This window comes from Centrocercus urophasianus, unplaced genomic scaffold (assembly GCF_019232065.1).
Source record: "Centrocercus urophasianus isolate 14NV4802_14NV808 unplaced genomic scaffold, USGS_Curo_1.0 seq_25, whole genome shotgun sequence".
Lineage (NCBI taxonomy): Eukaryota > Metazoa > Chordata > Aves > Galliformes > Phasianidae > Centrocercus > Centrocercus urophasianus.
The window spans coordinates 4975454-4992770 of NW_024884811.1; the positions used below are offsets into that span (position 1 = coordinate 4975454).

The 17317-nt window shown below is 40.1% G+C and overlaps 1 protein-coding gene across 6 annotated transcripts; it reads right to left on the reverse strand.

The window, feature by feature from the left end:
- Positions 1-6220: 6220 nt before the first annotated feature.
- On the reverse strand, positions 6221-16144 carry MTX3 (metaxin 3). Of its 6 annotated transcripts, none has more exons than XM_042825934.1 (9): positions 16042-16144; positions 15385-15454; positions 13855-13928; positions 12652-12744; positions 11474-11656; positions 11259-11335; positions 10270-10427; positions 9769-9857; positions 6221-8301 (listed from the first exon to the last, which is right to left on the reverse strand). In XM_042825934.1, exons 1-9 carry the CDS (start codon positions 16120-16122, stop codon positions 8191-8193), a joined length of 936 nt encoding a protein of 311 aa, XP_042681868.1. In that variant the 5' UTR covers positions 16123-16144; the 3' UTR covers positions 6221-8190. The 6 variants fall into 6 exon arrangements, with proteins under 6 accessions (XP_042681868.1, XP_042681867.1, XP_042681869.1 ...); XM_042825933.1 differs by having other exon boundaries at positions 13855-13931; XM_042825935.1 differs by having other exon boundaries at positions 6221-8327; positions 13855-13931.
- Positions 16145-17317: the final 1173 nt, after the last annotated feature.

The window sequence follows — 17317 nt, forward strand, 5'->3', positions numbered from 1 at the left end:
CAAATGCTTCCATCAAGACATGATCCTTTTGTTTCTTTCTCTGAATTATTTTGTCAGAAGCCCTGGGCAATTCCTACCATTAAATGTTCTTGAGAAAAGAATTAATGTATTAATTCAATAGAGAACAAACAGTTTAGAATATATACCTGTGCCATAGTTCTGGCCCTGTTCAGCCCTTTTGAGTAATTAAACAAAATTTTAACTCTCCAGTACTCACAGTACTTGTGCTGAGGCATTTGAAGAATGATGACGCTTTTAACACAAGGTGCTATAGCATACCTTGCAAAACGCGGACACTGGCATTATGTCTCGTCTGAGTTCAAGGGGTGAACAGGTCCTTGAGCAGGATCCTGTCCTCATATTTACAGACATGCTCCTTTCTCACTGAAGGTTTCTTTGTCACTGTGCTCCCAGTATGGTAGCCTTCTTTAGCCCTGCACTGTAATTTCAGTAGCAATAGTGCATGCTGTTATTTAGTTATTTATTTATTTTGGCTTTCACCAGTGCCGAGTACAGTGCTGAGTTCAGATAGGGTTAAAGTGATTGGGCCCTCTGTGGGCTACGTGGGAGTCAGTCTCCCAAGTGCTGCAGCTGCAAATCATGCTAGGAGATAGAGAAGTCAGCCTTAGAAAACCTTCTCACAGTAGCCAGCTGATAGTTCCTGTGGCTCAGACCTAACTAAGCTCAGAAGATTGTTCTTTGACATGTTTAAATGTAAAAGCGTGTTAGGGAAGAGGTGTTAAAACACAGTTAAAAATAACGTAGAGAGGTCCTTAGTGCATGTTGTTTTGTAAGGGTAATACCTTGCAGCTGCAAGCAATCATATTCCCTATCAGAAATCATTTCCTGAAGGTTTGTACCTGATGTCAAAACTTACATCATTTTACACTGAGAGTTAAACATATTAAGTGTATTCCTTTATCCGCAAAAACAGTTTTTAGCTCATTATAATCTCATTTGCATGGTAACAAAGAGCCTAGGAATACAGCTGATTCTCTTCCTGAAAGGCAACGCCCCACCTGCAGCAGTGGGGTACCTTTCCAAGATGTACCTCAGTTTACTGGTAACTTCTTGCAGAACTCAGCTGTTGAGTAACCAGGAAGGTGCTGAAAAAGGGCAAAGGTCGAGGCAGCAAAAGCAGCACAACACTTATACCACATCAAGCTATTTTCATTTATTTGCAGGCAGTTTTAATACTTTGACCTGTAACAGCACTGAAGGCTTCTTCAAAGAGCCTAGGAAAAATGAATTTTGTAAAAACGTGGAGAAAGTAGAGGCAAGTTAATATATGCTCAGATGTTGTCAGAAGAAATAGGCAGGCAAATCTTTACAGTGAATATACATCAATTCTTTAAAGGGTATGCTACCTCCACATGCTGAATTGCCTACATTTTTGTGGGAATTACCTTAAACCAAGCCCAAGGGAGACATCTGGCATCCTACAACAGAAAGATGTATTACTAAAGCAGAAAACACTCAAGAAAGTTATTAAAATGTCAGACCCCACTGAAGTGACTGAAAGAGAATGCAAAGGGTATCATTATTGTCAAGAACTAGCAGCTAATTGCTCAATGAAAATCAGATGGTTTGCATCCTGTGGGTAACTTCCAGGAGTGTAGCCTATTTTATTTCATTCAAATGGTCTTTGGAAGAAATGCGGCCTGTTTTTATTCTGTACCCTCCCCCTTGTGGTATTATACAATTTCAGTAATGGTTTAACAGAGCAGCAGATGCAGTGAAACAATGTAGGCTCTGAGAATGTCAAAAACCTTTTATATAGCTTGACAATTCATAAAGCAGATGTCATTCTGGCATGTATTGTTTCTTTCTCCAAGTGTACATTTTATGATACAGGAAATAAGATGTTTCCCTTTATTCCAATGGACAGATTTCTTACTCAAATGGTGAACAAAGCACCTCTCAAAATTGATTTTTCTTTTATATCAGACTTTGCAAGGCATGAGAAACCAAAAGGCATGCAAGAATTTGGGATGCCTGAATTGTGGGTTAAAAATTTGAGTGTGGAAAACAGTCATGTGCAGGCATGGGCAAGAATTTGCTACAAACACATGCCCTTACTGTGAAGGAGGTAAGGAAATCATCCTTTACTCTGCCAGATAAAACAGCAAACTCATATTCTGCCAAGGTTTTCCGGGCTACAAACCACTTTAGAAACTCAGCATGTGCATTCATCCACCCCTGGAGATCAGCCCCCCTCATTCCTCAGGAACACCCACCTCTTCTGCAGCCACATGAGTCAACCAGCCTTCAGCAGCCCCCTTACAGGAATCTGGCCCACTCAGGAGCCCAGCCGTGAAGCACTGACAAGAACCAGTGCAGAGAACTTTCGCCATCTTGATAACAGGGAAAACATACCAGGCAAATATTCTTTTCAACATCTACACTTACCATTGGACACAAGTTACTAAAACCGCTATGGATTCTTCTTGAGCTAGTTTCCTTTATGAAATATACAGGTCAGTGCTCTCGGTTTCTGTCATGATACTCCAGATTCTCTCATTTAAACACTGTGACAGGGTTGGTTCAGAGGTGCTTGTCATGCCTGTGGGTGAATTCTGATACCCAAAGACAAAGGATATTTGCCTTCTGTCCAGCTGCCAATTGGTTATGAAATTTCAGGGCAAAAACTTTAAGAGTAATTATGGGAACATCCCAACATTCATTAAATCTTCCCAAATCCAACCCAACAAGCAATCACATGGACAGCTTGCAACTCCAGGTCTTCCTCAGATTAGTGAGACCTCAGGAGAGCAAACAGGAGCTCAGTGCCAGTGTCAGGACATGCTACCATAAGTCAGGGACCTCCTACATCAGACTGGCTTGAGCAAATTTGACATGATCTAAGGCTAACCAGAGAGAAAGTAGAACAGGTAACACAGGAGAAGTGGGATCATGATTTGCTTTTCCCACTGTCATTCCCTGTGGGACTGTGAACCCAGCAGCCCTCCTTCTTACTGGAGCCTTGGTGGCATTTGACATCTATTGGACAAAGTTGCAATCACCACAGAGACTTCAAAGACAACACTCAAGGCCCGCACAGCACTCAATATCTCTCTCTCTCTCTTCCTCTCCTCTTTTTTTTTTTTTTTGCATGCTCTTACAGCTGTCAAAACAAAGACACCTCATCGCCGGAACCCACATAGAGACCTAAGGATTTTCCCTTTAGCAGGTGACTCTTTAACACTGTAGCATTCAAAGGCAAGGTAAATGTGCTGCAGAAAAAAAATGGAGAAATCATACTTACGATTTAAAATAAAAACAACTAGAAGAGGTGCAGGGAAAAGAAAATGAGACAAATTTTTTTGAAGTAATTACCTACATAAGCAAGTGGTTGCAAGTGCTGAAAACCCTGTAAGAACTTAGGCAGGCAGTAACAGCTCTGTGGAAGTCAATATGGAATGATGTATCAAAGTGAGAGGGCCATCAGGGGGATGCTGTTAAATGGAAAAACAGTTTGTTCCTCACCTAGCAGAGGGCAGTTCCCAACATGACTGTTATTACCACTTACATAACTGCCATTGTGCCAACAGATAAATCAGTTGGCAATAACTGATAAATGATCACCCACTGCAGCAAAAAAATACACAGAAATCTGGACTTTCATCTCCTTTGCTTAAAGATTGCTCTGTGTAGGTCGTACCTTTGCAGATTCATGCTTCACTGTGCACACACTCCCTCCCTCACCTCTACACCCCTGAAAACAAATCCGTGAGGTGTTAGTGAGGATTGACATGCTGCCCTATCAAAATGGCTTGGCAAATGTGAGCTGAGAACTGGCTGCTTACAAAGGGACTGGAGCCTCTTAATGAGCCTGCTTGAAACCCAAGGTATGCAACTTCTCTGCACTCTTGCTTTAAATTAAGGACCTGGAACACTCTGTACTTTGGTAACAGTAGACCACCAACAGGCTCACATACAACACTTTGACATTGTAAAAATATGAAACACTGACATTAATGATGAAAAAAAAGCACTTAGTTTTAGTGAGAGGGAATGAGCAGAAAGAAGCTGAATAACACTATGAACAACCTCTTGCCACAGGCACATTTACTGCAAGATCTTATTTACTGTGACTCCATCGTTAATTTATACTCTCAGCTTAGCTTTCACTGAAATTTACAATAAACCTAGCTCATCTGGTAGTGCACTAGAGCAGACTGGTCTAACGCATGACAAGTCCTTTCTTTGTTTATTCTTCAAAACATGCAGAAAATCATGGACTCCCCACCACTCTGCCCACTGGAGGCTGGTGAAGATGAATTTCATAATCCCACCACTTCTCACCTCTCCCATGCAAAGCCACCTGGGGATGCTCCCTCACATGGCCTGGGGGTCAAAACACTCAGCAAGCTGAAAACTGCTTGGTGCTCAGCAGGAACACTCCAAGCAGCTTCCAGCACCTGCGATGGTCCAGTAGAAGAGAGCAGCTTGTCTACTGGCCCAGGTGGGGCTGGATGAGAACAGTGCTTGGATTCTGAGTGGGAAAACCAGCAAATACTTTTCTACACAATGTTATGTTAGTTGACACGGTCTGTATGTTAGGACTTCTTGCTATCAACAGTGTAGACCAGACAGATTTGAGCTATATCATAGTTTGTCACACTATGTAAAAGGCTACTCAGCCTTTCTGTACAGGGAAAAAAGAAGAATAAAAAGAATGATTCCTACTGCAATGCCAAAAACAACCGAAGCAAGAGGTGAAAATTCCTCAGTTGAGTCCAGAAACTGTTTCAGCCAGGAATCAAATGCAATCAGGTTGGCTTTTTTCTTAATGTAGTGCTAAGCTTCATTAGCAAAAGCAATGTTTTAAGTGTATGCAGACTAACATATCATATTTTAAAAGGGGATAAAAAGAAATTTGTAAAGGTATCTTGGAAACATTAAAGGCATCTGCCCATTCCCACAACAGACTTACGAAAATACACAGAATGGCCCTAAAGACATCCATACATAAGCTTTTAATACAGGATTGCCTACAAGTAGAACCATTAAATTTACAACCTGCCAGAGCAGTTCACCTCACTTAAAACTAACAGCCTTCTCTGCAAGAGAAAATATAGCAGGCTGGATGAGCTGCTTGAGAGGTTATTACCTGTGCCAGACTCCACCTTCCAAGAGGAAGGCAGAGATGAGGAGGCCTATGAGCTACTGTGGTAGCATCAATACAACAGAAGCACAAAGGTATATGCACTAACACTGTGCAGGTGTGCACACAAGAAAAACCCCACAACAGTATTCTGAGATGTAGGGCTGCAGTGCGTACAACAAGCAGCTGCTCTCCATAAAAAGCAGCTTGCATATGATGATCTCAGGGCTTCACTACAGCTTGGCCAGAAGGGCTGACTGCTTATGCCTGCAAACCATCTGCAGTCTCAGATATTGGAAAGGCAGTCAATGCAGCTGGTTTTCACCCAGTTTTGTAAAGATCTCCATCTAAGTAGGAAGCTGAGGCTTCCTCTACATTCAATAGAGATGCACAGTTTAAAGACTTAGCTCACTTAGCTATTTTAGGTATCTGCTGTAAAGACACAATTGATAGCTCAACACCACCTTTCTCCATTAGCCGAAGAATGAGCTTTGGCTTATTTCAATGCAGATAACTACATTTACTCAAATGGATCCCACTTTTGGCATCCTAACTAACCAGCTTCAAAATACAGCAGTAATCTAAAGGGCAAGTCTGGGTTGTCAGACCACAGATTACATTTACAACATTAAGGAGTCTGATTCTGAATTCTGCTTGGATGAAAAGAAATGAAACACATGGCTATGCAACTACACAGGTTGTCTGGGATTGTGTACAGCACGGCATGCAATGCCTGTTCTAGCCCTGCTGTCCTCTTCAGTGAATGAAGCTGTTAAGCAGATTGCGCTGTCACAATGGCTAAATGGCTCACATGTAAAAGATTAGAAAACATGTGCTTCTTAGTATCACCAGAAAAGCAGTTCTCTTGAAAGGGTTACTACTGAGCTGTAACTAATATTAAGACATACATTATGAATATCAAGACATACATTATGAATACATTGTTCCAAATTCTAACAGTCAGCAGTTCACCTTGTCCATAAAGAAGAAAAAAAAAAAACACAAACAAAGAAAAACAAACACAAGAACAAAGCCTTACACAAGGTGGGGGGAGAAGGTAGGGAGGGGGAAGCCAAAAACCTGACAAACTGCATTAAAAAATACTACCAAAACTCCAACAAATGTCTAAAATTTTAATCTTGGAACAATGACCCTTTTACAAAGAGATTTTAAAGACTGAGTGTACATATTCACAACAGCAATAGAATAAGGCATATTCTCCATATCCATGTTCATAAATAAAAGACACTGAAAAGCACTGTGACCTGATCTCATTTAAACCTGTCAAGCAGTAAAGACTTCAAGCATTTTATTTACTTTTATATATACTAGACTGTCAGTTTATTCACAATTACCACGAATATGTGCTAAACTCATTTCAAAATCACTGAAAGAAATATTCTAATACAAGCAAAAGCTTAAACCTTAAAGTGCTCATTAAATACCCAACATTTTAGTTGTAATTAGGACATGTTGAAGATTACTACATTCCTTAAACAGAATTTGAAAGAACATTATATACACAATCTACAGTCATCAGTATAAATAGTAAATAATTTAAATTTGTATCTCAAATGTGACTAATAGCAAAGGGATTCTAAGAGACCCTGATTCTGCCAGAAAAAAAATAGAAATCAGAAGAATCATCCCGTACAGTCACAAGAATTATGTATCCCCAGTGCTGCCATTTTGGTCAATCCTTGTGACTAATTCTGATTACATCAATCCTGAAGCGCCTACCACTACATTACCAACACGGCATCACAGCAGCCTTTTTGTGACAGAATTGACTGGGACAATTGAACAGGAAACGTTGCTACTAAGAAGTGTAATGAGACCCAAGTTCCTTAATTATACAGAATAACTACGTACTACAACACATTACAGTTTGCAGAGATAAAAGAACTCTGAACTATACTGTCAAACAATAAAATTCAGATGTCCTGTATTATCATTTCTCAATGAACAACAGTGTTTAGAAAACAAGTTAGAGGTATCTGTGACAAATGCAAAAGCCTAAACTGGCTGTTTTACAAAGTCTAACTGGTTCAATTCAATCCAGATCCACAGTATATTTACTAGACAAGTCACTTACCCTAATAAGAGCAAATCAAACCTCTCTACCTCACGACCAATCCTATGCAATTTTGACTTACAGTTTTCTGGCCTATGGTATTATCCTGTACACAGGTGAAGCCAGTTTCACACAGAACTAATATGAGTTCACTGGAACAGGTTGCCCAAGAAGGTTGTGGATGCCTCATCCCTGGAGCATTCAAGACCAGGCTGGATGTGGCTCTGAGCAGCTTGGTTTGGTGGCTGGAGACCATGCATATAGCAGGGAGTTGAAACTAGATGATCTTTGTGGTCCTTTTCAACCCAGGCCATTCTACGATTCCATGAGTTATCCGTAAAATGTTAAACTCTCTGTCACTATACTCTTCATGGCACACAAGCTTCTCAACATTTTCTGTTAAAGTACAGCTCAACAAGCTTTCAAAAATGCAAACACCCTTAAAACACAAGAGTGTTCATGAATGTGAACACTCACATACTCACAATCAAGAGTATATAACTTCCTGTCATTTTTTTTCACTTCTCACCTGCAAAGATGGGTAACACTTCATTCTCTTTCAGTATTCTCACCAATTCTACAACTAGACTTCGTAACTTTTGGAAAGATACAACAGTATACCCACTAACATACAATAATGTGATTACAGTAAATCAAAAGCCATAAACTAAAACAACAGTGAAACTTCTATAAATGCACTGGAATTCTGTAAAAATTGCATTTTAACTTTTGGTCAACATTCCTGCTAATGTTAACTCTGCTGTACAAAATCACGTTAATGTCTGCAGGAATAAGCCCCTTGTGCAATACTTGAGTTTTAGCTTAGTGTACAGTAAGCCTGAACTACTAGTTTTCTTAAAAATAACAGACAGGACATTGTAAAGCTGTGTTTCGCCCATACTTAACCCATTTCTAGATTCTTCCCTTGTAAAACCACATTCATGAGAAAAATTGCTGTGATATTCAGAAGAATTGAAGGCAAGCAAGTGTGCGTGTGCAACAAAAGCTGTCAAGGTGACAAACGATTCAGTGGACTGCTTTCTTCTCCACCTGCAGCAAGCTTCAGTGTTGTTATCTTCCGAGGGGGGTGCTGAGGACTCTTACGAAGGTTGTCATCCATCTGCAGAGAAATAATGAGAGCCGGATCTGGCAAACAGTAGAATGTAAGTTACATGATTAGTCTATTTGTCAGAACTCCTATCAAGAATTCTGGTTTATTGTTTTGTGGGTTTTTTGTGTTTTTTTTAAACCTTACTTTCTTTCAGCCTTTCTTATTTTACCTAAAACGACATATTGGCTCCTTTCTTCTCCCAAAAATCTGATTTAAGTGTTGCTATTCATTCCATGATCATGTGACAAATTAAACATAAAGCAAACGGCTACACTTCTGCTCTGCTCAATTAATTTCTTCAAGATTACCAAGGAAAGCAACACTGCTACCTTCTTCTAAGAGGTTGCAGTTTCAATTTTGTACAGTAGCCAAACACTACTATAAAGCAGATCAAAAGTCAAATTGCTAACATAAGTGGGTATTTTTGCATGCTCAGCATCTTACAGGAAGAAAATTTTTTCAACTTTGAAATGATTTGGAGATGCTAGATGAACTTAGATCAGCTAAGATTTCAAAAACTTTTTAATATAGAGATTATAGTATGATCTTTTCAAGTACAGGTTAAAATTCTTCTCTGAATATAAATATTTTACATTTTTCATAGGATAGCAATCTAATACCCTGTATGTACTGCAGTATTGAAAAAAGAAAAGATTATTACTACAGAACAAGCAGAATCACAGAAGACAGCATAGGAGAAATCTCCAAAGGTTGTCTAGTCCATCCTACTTCCTCACAGTAGGATCAGCTTTGCCTAAACCATGGCTGATAAATGTCTACTTAGCCTATTTTTTAAAACTTTCACAGCTGCCTTTCAATACCTCAAAGAGATACAACCAATACCAAATGGAGCAGAAGCAGGACAAAACTGATGATCCATCTGATACACTGATCTTTTTTAGAAAATGCATTCTGTCCTTCCAGTAAGAGATTTCTTGCATCAGTAAACTAATTCTTCATAATTATTTTTAACATAAGTTGCATAGCTCTTACAGGTGCTGAAGCACAGCCTTGAAAACACAGGAATAAAAGGCAGACACAGGAGCAAGAGAAGGAAGATGTATGTTAGTGACTGCAAGAAATCAGCTGGGAGCAGAGGAGACTTGGGTACCGATCTCAGTTAAGACTAATTTCAAAGTTTTGCTTCTAAGTTTTCTTGCTGAGGTCTTGCAAGACCATTTCTAATTCTGATAAAAACATCTGCATTCCCCCTCGAGCGGTGGAAAGTCAACCTTCTACTGTTTGTATGTGCAATTGCAAGGGCATCGTTGATTGTAGTAAAAATACTTTACATGTAAGACTTCATCAATTAATTTCTTTCAAAACAGCTAATTTTCTTCCCTCATCTCTATACAAAGTACCTCACTAGAAAAGAAACAAAATAAAATGTTAATTGCACAGTTGCAGTTGTAACAGTATTTGTGAACAAACAGCCACAAAGTAGCAGGATAATAAAGAGACTGAAGCAAAAGTAACCTTTTCAATCAAGTTGGATTCCTTATTTACAAGCTGTGTGAGTTTCTGCAGATTAGCATCTGCTGTATCCTGTCCAGATGGAGAATGGCCTAGAGAGTGAAGGCAGAAAGATGAATACTGAAAAGGTATTTACAAAAGCTTTTACATTCTTAAAAAGAAAGAAACAAACAAATATTGGAAGTTCATGCACTGTTTTTATCCTAAGATGAATTTAAGTGGAAAAGCCATTTTGTCATAGAAACGGAAACAATAAGCGTGAGCCATAGAACAGATACAAGCAGATTTTGCCAAGGCATGACAAGCTTTCAATCTGAGAATTAAACCTTGCCTTTAATTTTCAATCCTTTCTGCACAACCACGGAAGCTTATCTACATCATTTCCCCACAGAACCTTCAGCACAAATTTATAAAATCTTATTTTGCTTTAGTTCAAATGTGGAAACCACCACTACTATTTCAAACAGATTATACATGAAAAAGTGAAAAAGAGACATAACTTACCTGTAACAGTTAACTTGAAATAGCAGGTTAAAATACCATCACAGAAGCGACACAGGTTGGTAAGCTGTTTCAAATGCTCTTGTAATTGTACTCTAGGGAAGCACACTTTATAAACTGGTGCAAGGAAACCAAACACGAAGGCATCCAAGGTAGTAGGTCTGAAAAGAATGGTAAAACAGAGCAAAGCCCAAGCATGACTGAGGTAAGACATCAAGACCTCTGTGAACGTAACCAGTTTCTGTGTATATCAGACAAAATTTAACACAGAATCTTCTAAGATTTTCAGGCACTGTTTTTATCAGATATAAAAAGACACTTTGAAGAGGCTATCTATTGATTTCAGCACCTCTGAATTAGAGATGTGCTGGTAAACTGGAACAGTTGTTTTAGCATTACAATACAATCATGTATCATGCACACTGGTAAGCAATCCAGTCTAGAATACATTTCTGGCATTACAAAAGCCAAGCAGACAAGATGCATGCCAGTGGAGCAGGACCCTTTCACATGAAGAAATCTAACTTCACTGGCAAAGGGTACAGATTGTCCTTCTTGGGTGCTATCTTGGCAATATACATGCTTCCTGTTCTATGCCCACAAGAAAGACCAGCCTTCTCAGACCTATGCCATCTTTCCAAGGAGCTATTTGTAACACCTCAGGCTTCAGGTATTTTTTCTACAAGCAATCACAGGAGGTGACATTCACTGGCTAGAGAATGATTTTCTAACAGAAACCTAACTCATTAAGCATCCTACATGAGCTGATACAGGCAGGGTCTGCCACCCTATGGAAAGATGCAATATAAAAGACACTCTGGACTGAGATCACTAAAAAGCAGGGTGTGAATCATAGAACTGTACAGCACCTTCTAACATTCTAGCAGATTAAAAAAAAACAAGTGCTAAGCATTCACAGAATCACATGGCATCTGTTTATTAAAAATAACAACAACAAACACCAACGTTAAAAACTAAGAAAGCACACTCACGTATTTCCAAAGAAAAACGGAGATGTTCCCAATCTCTTTGACAGGAGATTTAGGCACTCCTTGGCATCCCTGTATATCTGATGAGACACAGAACTATTTAAGAGCCCTAGCTGAAGCAAACAGTAGTACACACACTATCATACACCATTATCACAGTGCGCTAGCTTATTTCATGACAGCACCAACTTACAAATTCCTTACTACACAACATGTACCTGTGCTTCCACTTCAGTGAGACTGTAGAGAGGAGGGCCTCCTCTGGTCAGCAAGATCCTGTTGAGTGCTTCCCTGGACATCTTTCCAGGCAGATACAAACTTAGTGGGAAGGGAATCCTTGAGGCAAACCACGGTTTTGTTACACTGCAGTAATTTTCAGCCTCAACCCAAAAAGTGTGCAGCTATATCAACACAAGGAAGAGTATGACTGAAATTTGAGTAAAAACATTAGACCTCTCTTAAAAGTATAATGTGTAAGACTTGCCACAGGAGAAAAGGGAATTACTGTACTTTAAAGCGCTTAGCTCTGCAAGGATTATATTAATCCTTTGAGTTTAAGAGTATATCATTAAGGACACAGAGCTACCTTCAACCTAAATAAAAAGATAATGCTTATATACACATGCACAAAATTGCATAGTCATGCATACACATGCCTGTATACACACATGCATAACTGCACAAAGAAACTGTATTACAACATAAGCTGTGAATGTGTAGGATCAGGTTTGAAATTTTTGGAATTTTCTTTTGAAATTTTACATACAATCTAAAATGAAAATATGCTAGGAAATTATGAATTTGAAAGCCTTGCAGGACAACTGAAAAGGCTACTTGGTTAAAGTACCTTTTCCTGTATAAATTCAAGTCAAAGGTATTCAACAGATCAAGTGCTTGCAGGTTTTTTTTATAGCTATAATGTACTTACACTAAATTGGTAAGGGTGTGTACCCACGTGTTATTTACTGAACCAAAAAATGAACTAGTGGTGGGTATTTCAAAAGTTCCCACTTAACAGCTCAAAAGGCTTTTGGAGTTGTGCAGCCCACATCAGCCATACAACGTGTTATTCCAAGCCTTTTCAAAAAGCATCATGAAACAAAGAACTGCCAGAATAAGCTGTTTGCAGGATACTGTTCCCAAAAAGCATCTAAGAAAAAACACATTCAAAGTTGCCATTTTAAAAGTCTTTCTTAAGTTCATTATTATTACTTCACACCTCCCACATGCTTTTTTCTTTTTCGAAGTTGCTAGGCAGTCTTTTCAAAATTGGACTAAAAACGCAAATACTTTCAAGCCAGGACTACGGCTGAGAAACTTCTCAGTCTCTCACACTGGGCACCCCTTGCAATACTCATAAAATTCTAGCCATTATAAAGAATTCACTAGTATTTACCAGGGCAGGAAGCAGTTTCTCTTCAAGTAGTGCAATATAAGCCAGTGTATCAGCTCCTTGTTTTGCAGACAATTCATAATCAGCATTGTATCTCTGTGAATTTAAAATTAAAACGAAACAACAAGCAAGAAAACAGTCACCAACCACCTCATACTATAAATAGTGTTACATGGAACTTTCAGCTTCTGACTCAAACAGGGAATCCTTTCAAGGCACACAGAAAGGGCTGGAATTTCACAAATTTAGAAATGGCAAAAATTGGTGTTGATTTACCTTATTTTTAGGTAACTTAAAAGCATGCCTATTACTGGTATACTTTGGAGTTAAATAGGGTGCTCTTTTTCCATCAATAAGGAATCTTTGGTATTCAAATGGATAGGAAACTGCAGAATTTTAAAAACAGTGTCTTCAATCTCAACCCAAATGCTCGGTTTTCTATTTTTCTCCAGAGAAAGATTTAAAGTTTCACTAAGATGCCTTTCATCAGACAGTTTTCTTAACTAGACAGGAACAGAATTTCTAATGTAAACACAGAAGAGTGGGCTGAAAGACCATCTTAGAAATTAAAATGATGATGCCATGCTTTATTAGACATCTTTATACTTGTGAAACGAAGCAGCACTATAGCTTTATTCTTTTTAATAAAACATTGAGAGATCTACAAAAGGCAAGCAAGATTTGATTACACAATAACATGATTGCATCTAGAAATGCCTGCAGATGTTTTTATGCTACAGGCTACAGAAAAACTACATAAATTAAAAACAACATCATGTGTTATACTTCAGAAGAAAAAAAGCTGAAAAAAAAATGAGTACACCAGGAGATGATTACCCATTTAAACAGTTAAAATTACACTTCCCTAACTGTGATCTCCTTGGTCTGCAAAGCTGCAATGATGTTATAGTGTTATAATTAACAGCATGATGAAACTCAGTAAGAAACTGCTCAGTTGAGGCTAGCCTGTTGTCCTTTTTCAATGAAGAATTTTCCTGTGCCTGTTTTTAAATTTTTCATAACAACCAAACTTTTAAGCAGCAATCTGTGATCCACCATTTTTCAATTCTCACGTGTGTACAAAATACTGAAAAGCAGTTAAGTCAGAACTGGTTTCCAGGTTTTAAGAAACCTACATCAGTCTGTGTGGAGAATGCAAAAATTCACTACAAGGAAGAAGTAACCAATCTTCTGAGAGCAACATACCTGCTTTCTTAAGAAGTTTAGTATTTTTGCTGGCTGAGAAATAACAATGTCTTCTGATATAAGGACTGGTACGTCTGCTAGAAAGAATAAATAATACAGTCAAAAGAATTTATACGTAGCAATTCTAATTTAACTGGAAAGTGATCAATCACTTCATCTGTTTCCCTTTCCTCACTGCATTCTCTGACCTTCCCAACACATATGTATCAAGTAAGCTATATGTAGTTGATTTCCACCAAGATCATACACATATTTGGCATACGGTGGCCTTTGCTAATAATACATAAAAAAGGGCCCAGACTGAAACCAATGTCATCTACTAGGTATCTGATATTTTGAGATCTGGACTTTAACAAGAATATCCGCTAGGCCTTTTTCTTTCTATTTTTTCCTTGCCCTTCCTAAACCACTTTTACAGCCTGCAACTACTGATTAAGCTACCAGTGCCTAAAGAAGGCCTATTCCAGAATCAAAGAATTTTCTTCTCCCAGAAGCATATTAGTCTGCTTTTACTCATTAAATTGTAGAATTAAAGACTGTAGACTGTACATCTCTTTAACAGAGGCTGCCTTATAGCATGTTTACAAGGTATCTGCCACAGTGAGCCTAACAGGACTATTAAGCTAAATACTGCTGAAATATCAATTATAAAATACTTTGATTTTTTTTTTCTGGTAGGGATTTTAATTATCTTGCCCATGAAGAAAGCCACAAAAATTATGGAGAAGTAAGCTAAACTAGTTCTTGGTAGTTCTGCTAACAGAAAGCAATACACCAAAGAATAAGAGTGAAAGGTGTAACAACAGGTGGACACAGTAGTGCCTAAAGACGTGATAAGTTTTAGTGACAAACTACTTCACCTTGCAGTGACGTTACTCGTCTGGAATACACAAACACAATGACTTAAACACTGAGCAAACAGATAAGCAGTATGAATAAAGATTCAATGTAAAGAAATCCTCTGACATCATCTCTGACAACCCACTTGGCACCTACCTTGTCAGCCAGCTTTCCTGATTCAAGCTCTGTGACTTAGGACAGTACCAAATATCCCATCTGATGCAAGTTACACTCTTTCAGGCTCACATTCTACATCCACCCACAGAAGCTTCTTAAATCATGTGTAATTAAAGAACGCTACTTCCATTATGCAAGTCTAGTAACTACTGTATAAATATTTCCAAGCAATTGCCTTCAATGTATCATCCCTTCAGACTGCCTGACAAAACAGGTGTGTGCTTTTGCACTGCCACTTTGTTGACTCTCCTCTGCATCACCCATACACATTTTACTAAGGTGCCCTTTAAGGCATTCTTTATATATTCTGTTACTTGTCGCTTGCAAAATCATCACACTTTAATCTGTAAAGATGCTTATTAATATGTAATGGAAGGAGGTAAACCGCACAGGGACAGACAGAGCATGAACACAAAACCAAAGGAAATGAAGAAAAAGAAACTTTGGGATTAGAACCGAACCCACACTTCTAAAGTGACGAGGATTAAAATAATAGAAATGCAAATAAGGTACCTTTTGGAGTGCTCCAGGAATTATTTATAGTATTCACTGTCAGAGGAGCTCCAGCAAATTTAGCATAAGCCTGCAACAGATTGCAGAAAATAATCGAGTTAGCACATAATAAGTGTAAGACAGCAATTCAAAAAAGCAGGCCTGAGCATTCCGATTAGCTGCACTGGGTTAAATAAAAATAATTCTTTAAAAGTTCACCAACACTATGCACATCTGCCAGGTTTCTGATGCAGGATCAGGCTCCTATTTTTGAGGGTTCTGGTCAGAGCTCATTGCAGTGACATGCAATAACCAATAAGGTCAAAACTTATTTCAATGTTCCGGGCTGCTCGGTAACGCCTGTCCCCTGCCAGGCGGCTCCCCACGGGCACGCGCGGGCCCCACTCGGCCTCACCGCATCCCGGCCCCCACTCAGCACCACCGCATCCCGGGCCCCGCTCGGCCCCACCGCATCCCGGGCCCCGCCGCCCCGCGAGCCGCCGCCATGCCCCGCGCCCGGTGCAGGCCGCGCCCGGCTTCAGGGCGCCCCTCGGTGGCGGCACCGCCTTCGCGGCGCGAGTAGCCCAGCACAGCCGCCCGGGCGCGGAGCAGCCCTCGGCACCGCGCTTCCCTCCCTGCCGCCCTCCTCCCGGGGCAGGTGGTGGCCTCCGCCGTTACCATGACGGTCAGAGACTCCGGATGAAGGGATGGCAGCCCCCAGTCACCTCCCCAGCAGCTCAGCTCCATGGGAGCCGCCATCTTGTCCGCCGGCAGCGCGGGCCCGGGGAGCGCGCCGCTGCTGCCTTCGCATGGCGGCGCTCGAGCGCCCCCGGCAGCACCGCCGGGAGGGAAAAGCGGCTGGAGCTCCTCGGGGACCGCTGGCCGTCCCTGGTTTAGAGGCTTCTCCCCTCACGCGCCGTTCCCGGCCCCGGTTGCCCGAGGCCATCACCCTGCCAGCCGTGAAAAATTTACTGTTTGGAGTACTGCGTGGTTGAACCCCGGCTCTGCGGGGCTCGTTGTGTTGCCCGAAGTCATGGCTTTCCACAGGAGCGAAAACGACGACTTTCGAGCAGCCGTCAGCAATTTGCCTTCAAAAATATGCACATCTGATTGTGTGATACCATTTTTGACCAACTAATTATGAGCTCGTGCAGTGTGTGTTTTTACTGAGGACGTCTTAAGATACCAGTCTGCTATTCAGGTCTACAGCGCACAAAGATGAGGAGAGCAAGGGCTCTCTAGGTTTCTTCCTCCCTGCATCATCAGATCTATGGTTTCAGATCTGAATGAAAGTTGTGTCACAAACAACCATTTCTATATGGAGGATAAACCAGCTTAGCACTCTCCTTATGACGGACTGCAAGAAGGCTTAGACCTTCCTTGCTCTGCCTTGGGCCTAGTTCATCTCTGTACCATTATGATGCCCAGAGCAAAGATGGAAAAGGCAATAAACATCTTCCCTACCTCATCCAGAGACTTTCCATGAGGTTTTCCTCTCGGTTGCCTGAGTGGAATTTCTGTTAGTATCAATGAAATGTAAATACGTGCTCTGAGAATGGATGTATGCCTTGACTTGAAAAAATGGAGCTTCAGTTTGTGACTTCTGAAAAGGCAAAACTTGCTCCGAAATCTGTGTTTGAAACCTTACATTCTTTCTACACACCCTTGCAATGAAAATGTGGCAGGATCAAACTCCTAAATGTTGACAGAAGTGCAGAAGGATGTGGTTTAGAGCTGTACTTCACTGAGATTTCAATTGCATTAAGGCTTCTCTTGTTTCGCTTCTCATTATGGGTTTTACATGCACCTCAGTTTTTAATCATCCATAAAACTCCATAAAAACAGTGAGTCTCCTCATGGATATTAGGAACAAAATATGAAACCTAAATTAAGCAGCAGGGATTCCTTCCTAACTCCTTGGTCACATTACTTGGAATCTGCACAGGCCATGAAG

Coding starts and splice junctions, on each gene's coding strand:
- MTX3 (XM_042825933.1), bottom strand. CDS start 16,122: ATGGCGGCTCCCATGGAGCTGAGCTGCTGGGGAGGTGACTGGGGGCTG. Junction 15,455..16,041: donor CGGAGTCTCTGACCGTCATG/GTAACGGCGGAG, acceptor AATCTGTTGCAG/GCTTATGCTAAATTTGCTGG. Junction 9,858..10,269: donor TTTCAAGTTAACTGTTACAG/GTAAGTTATGTC, acceptor TTCACTCTCTAG/GCCATTCTCCATCTGGACAG.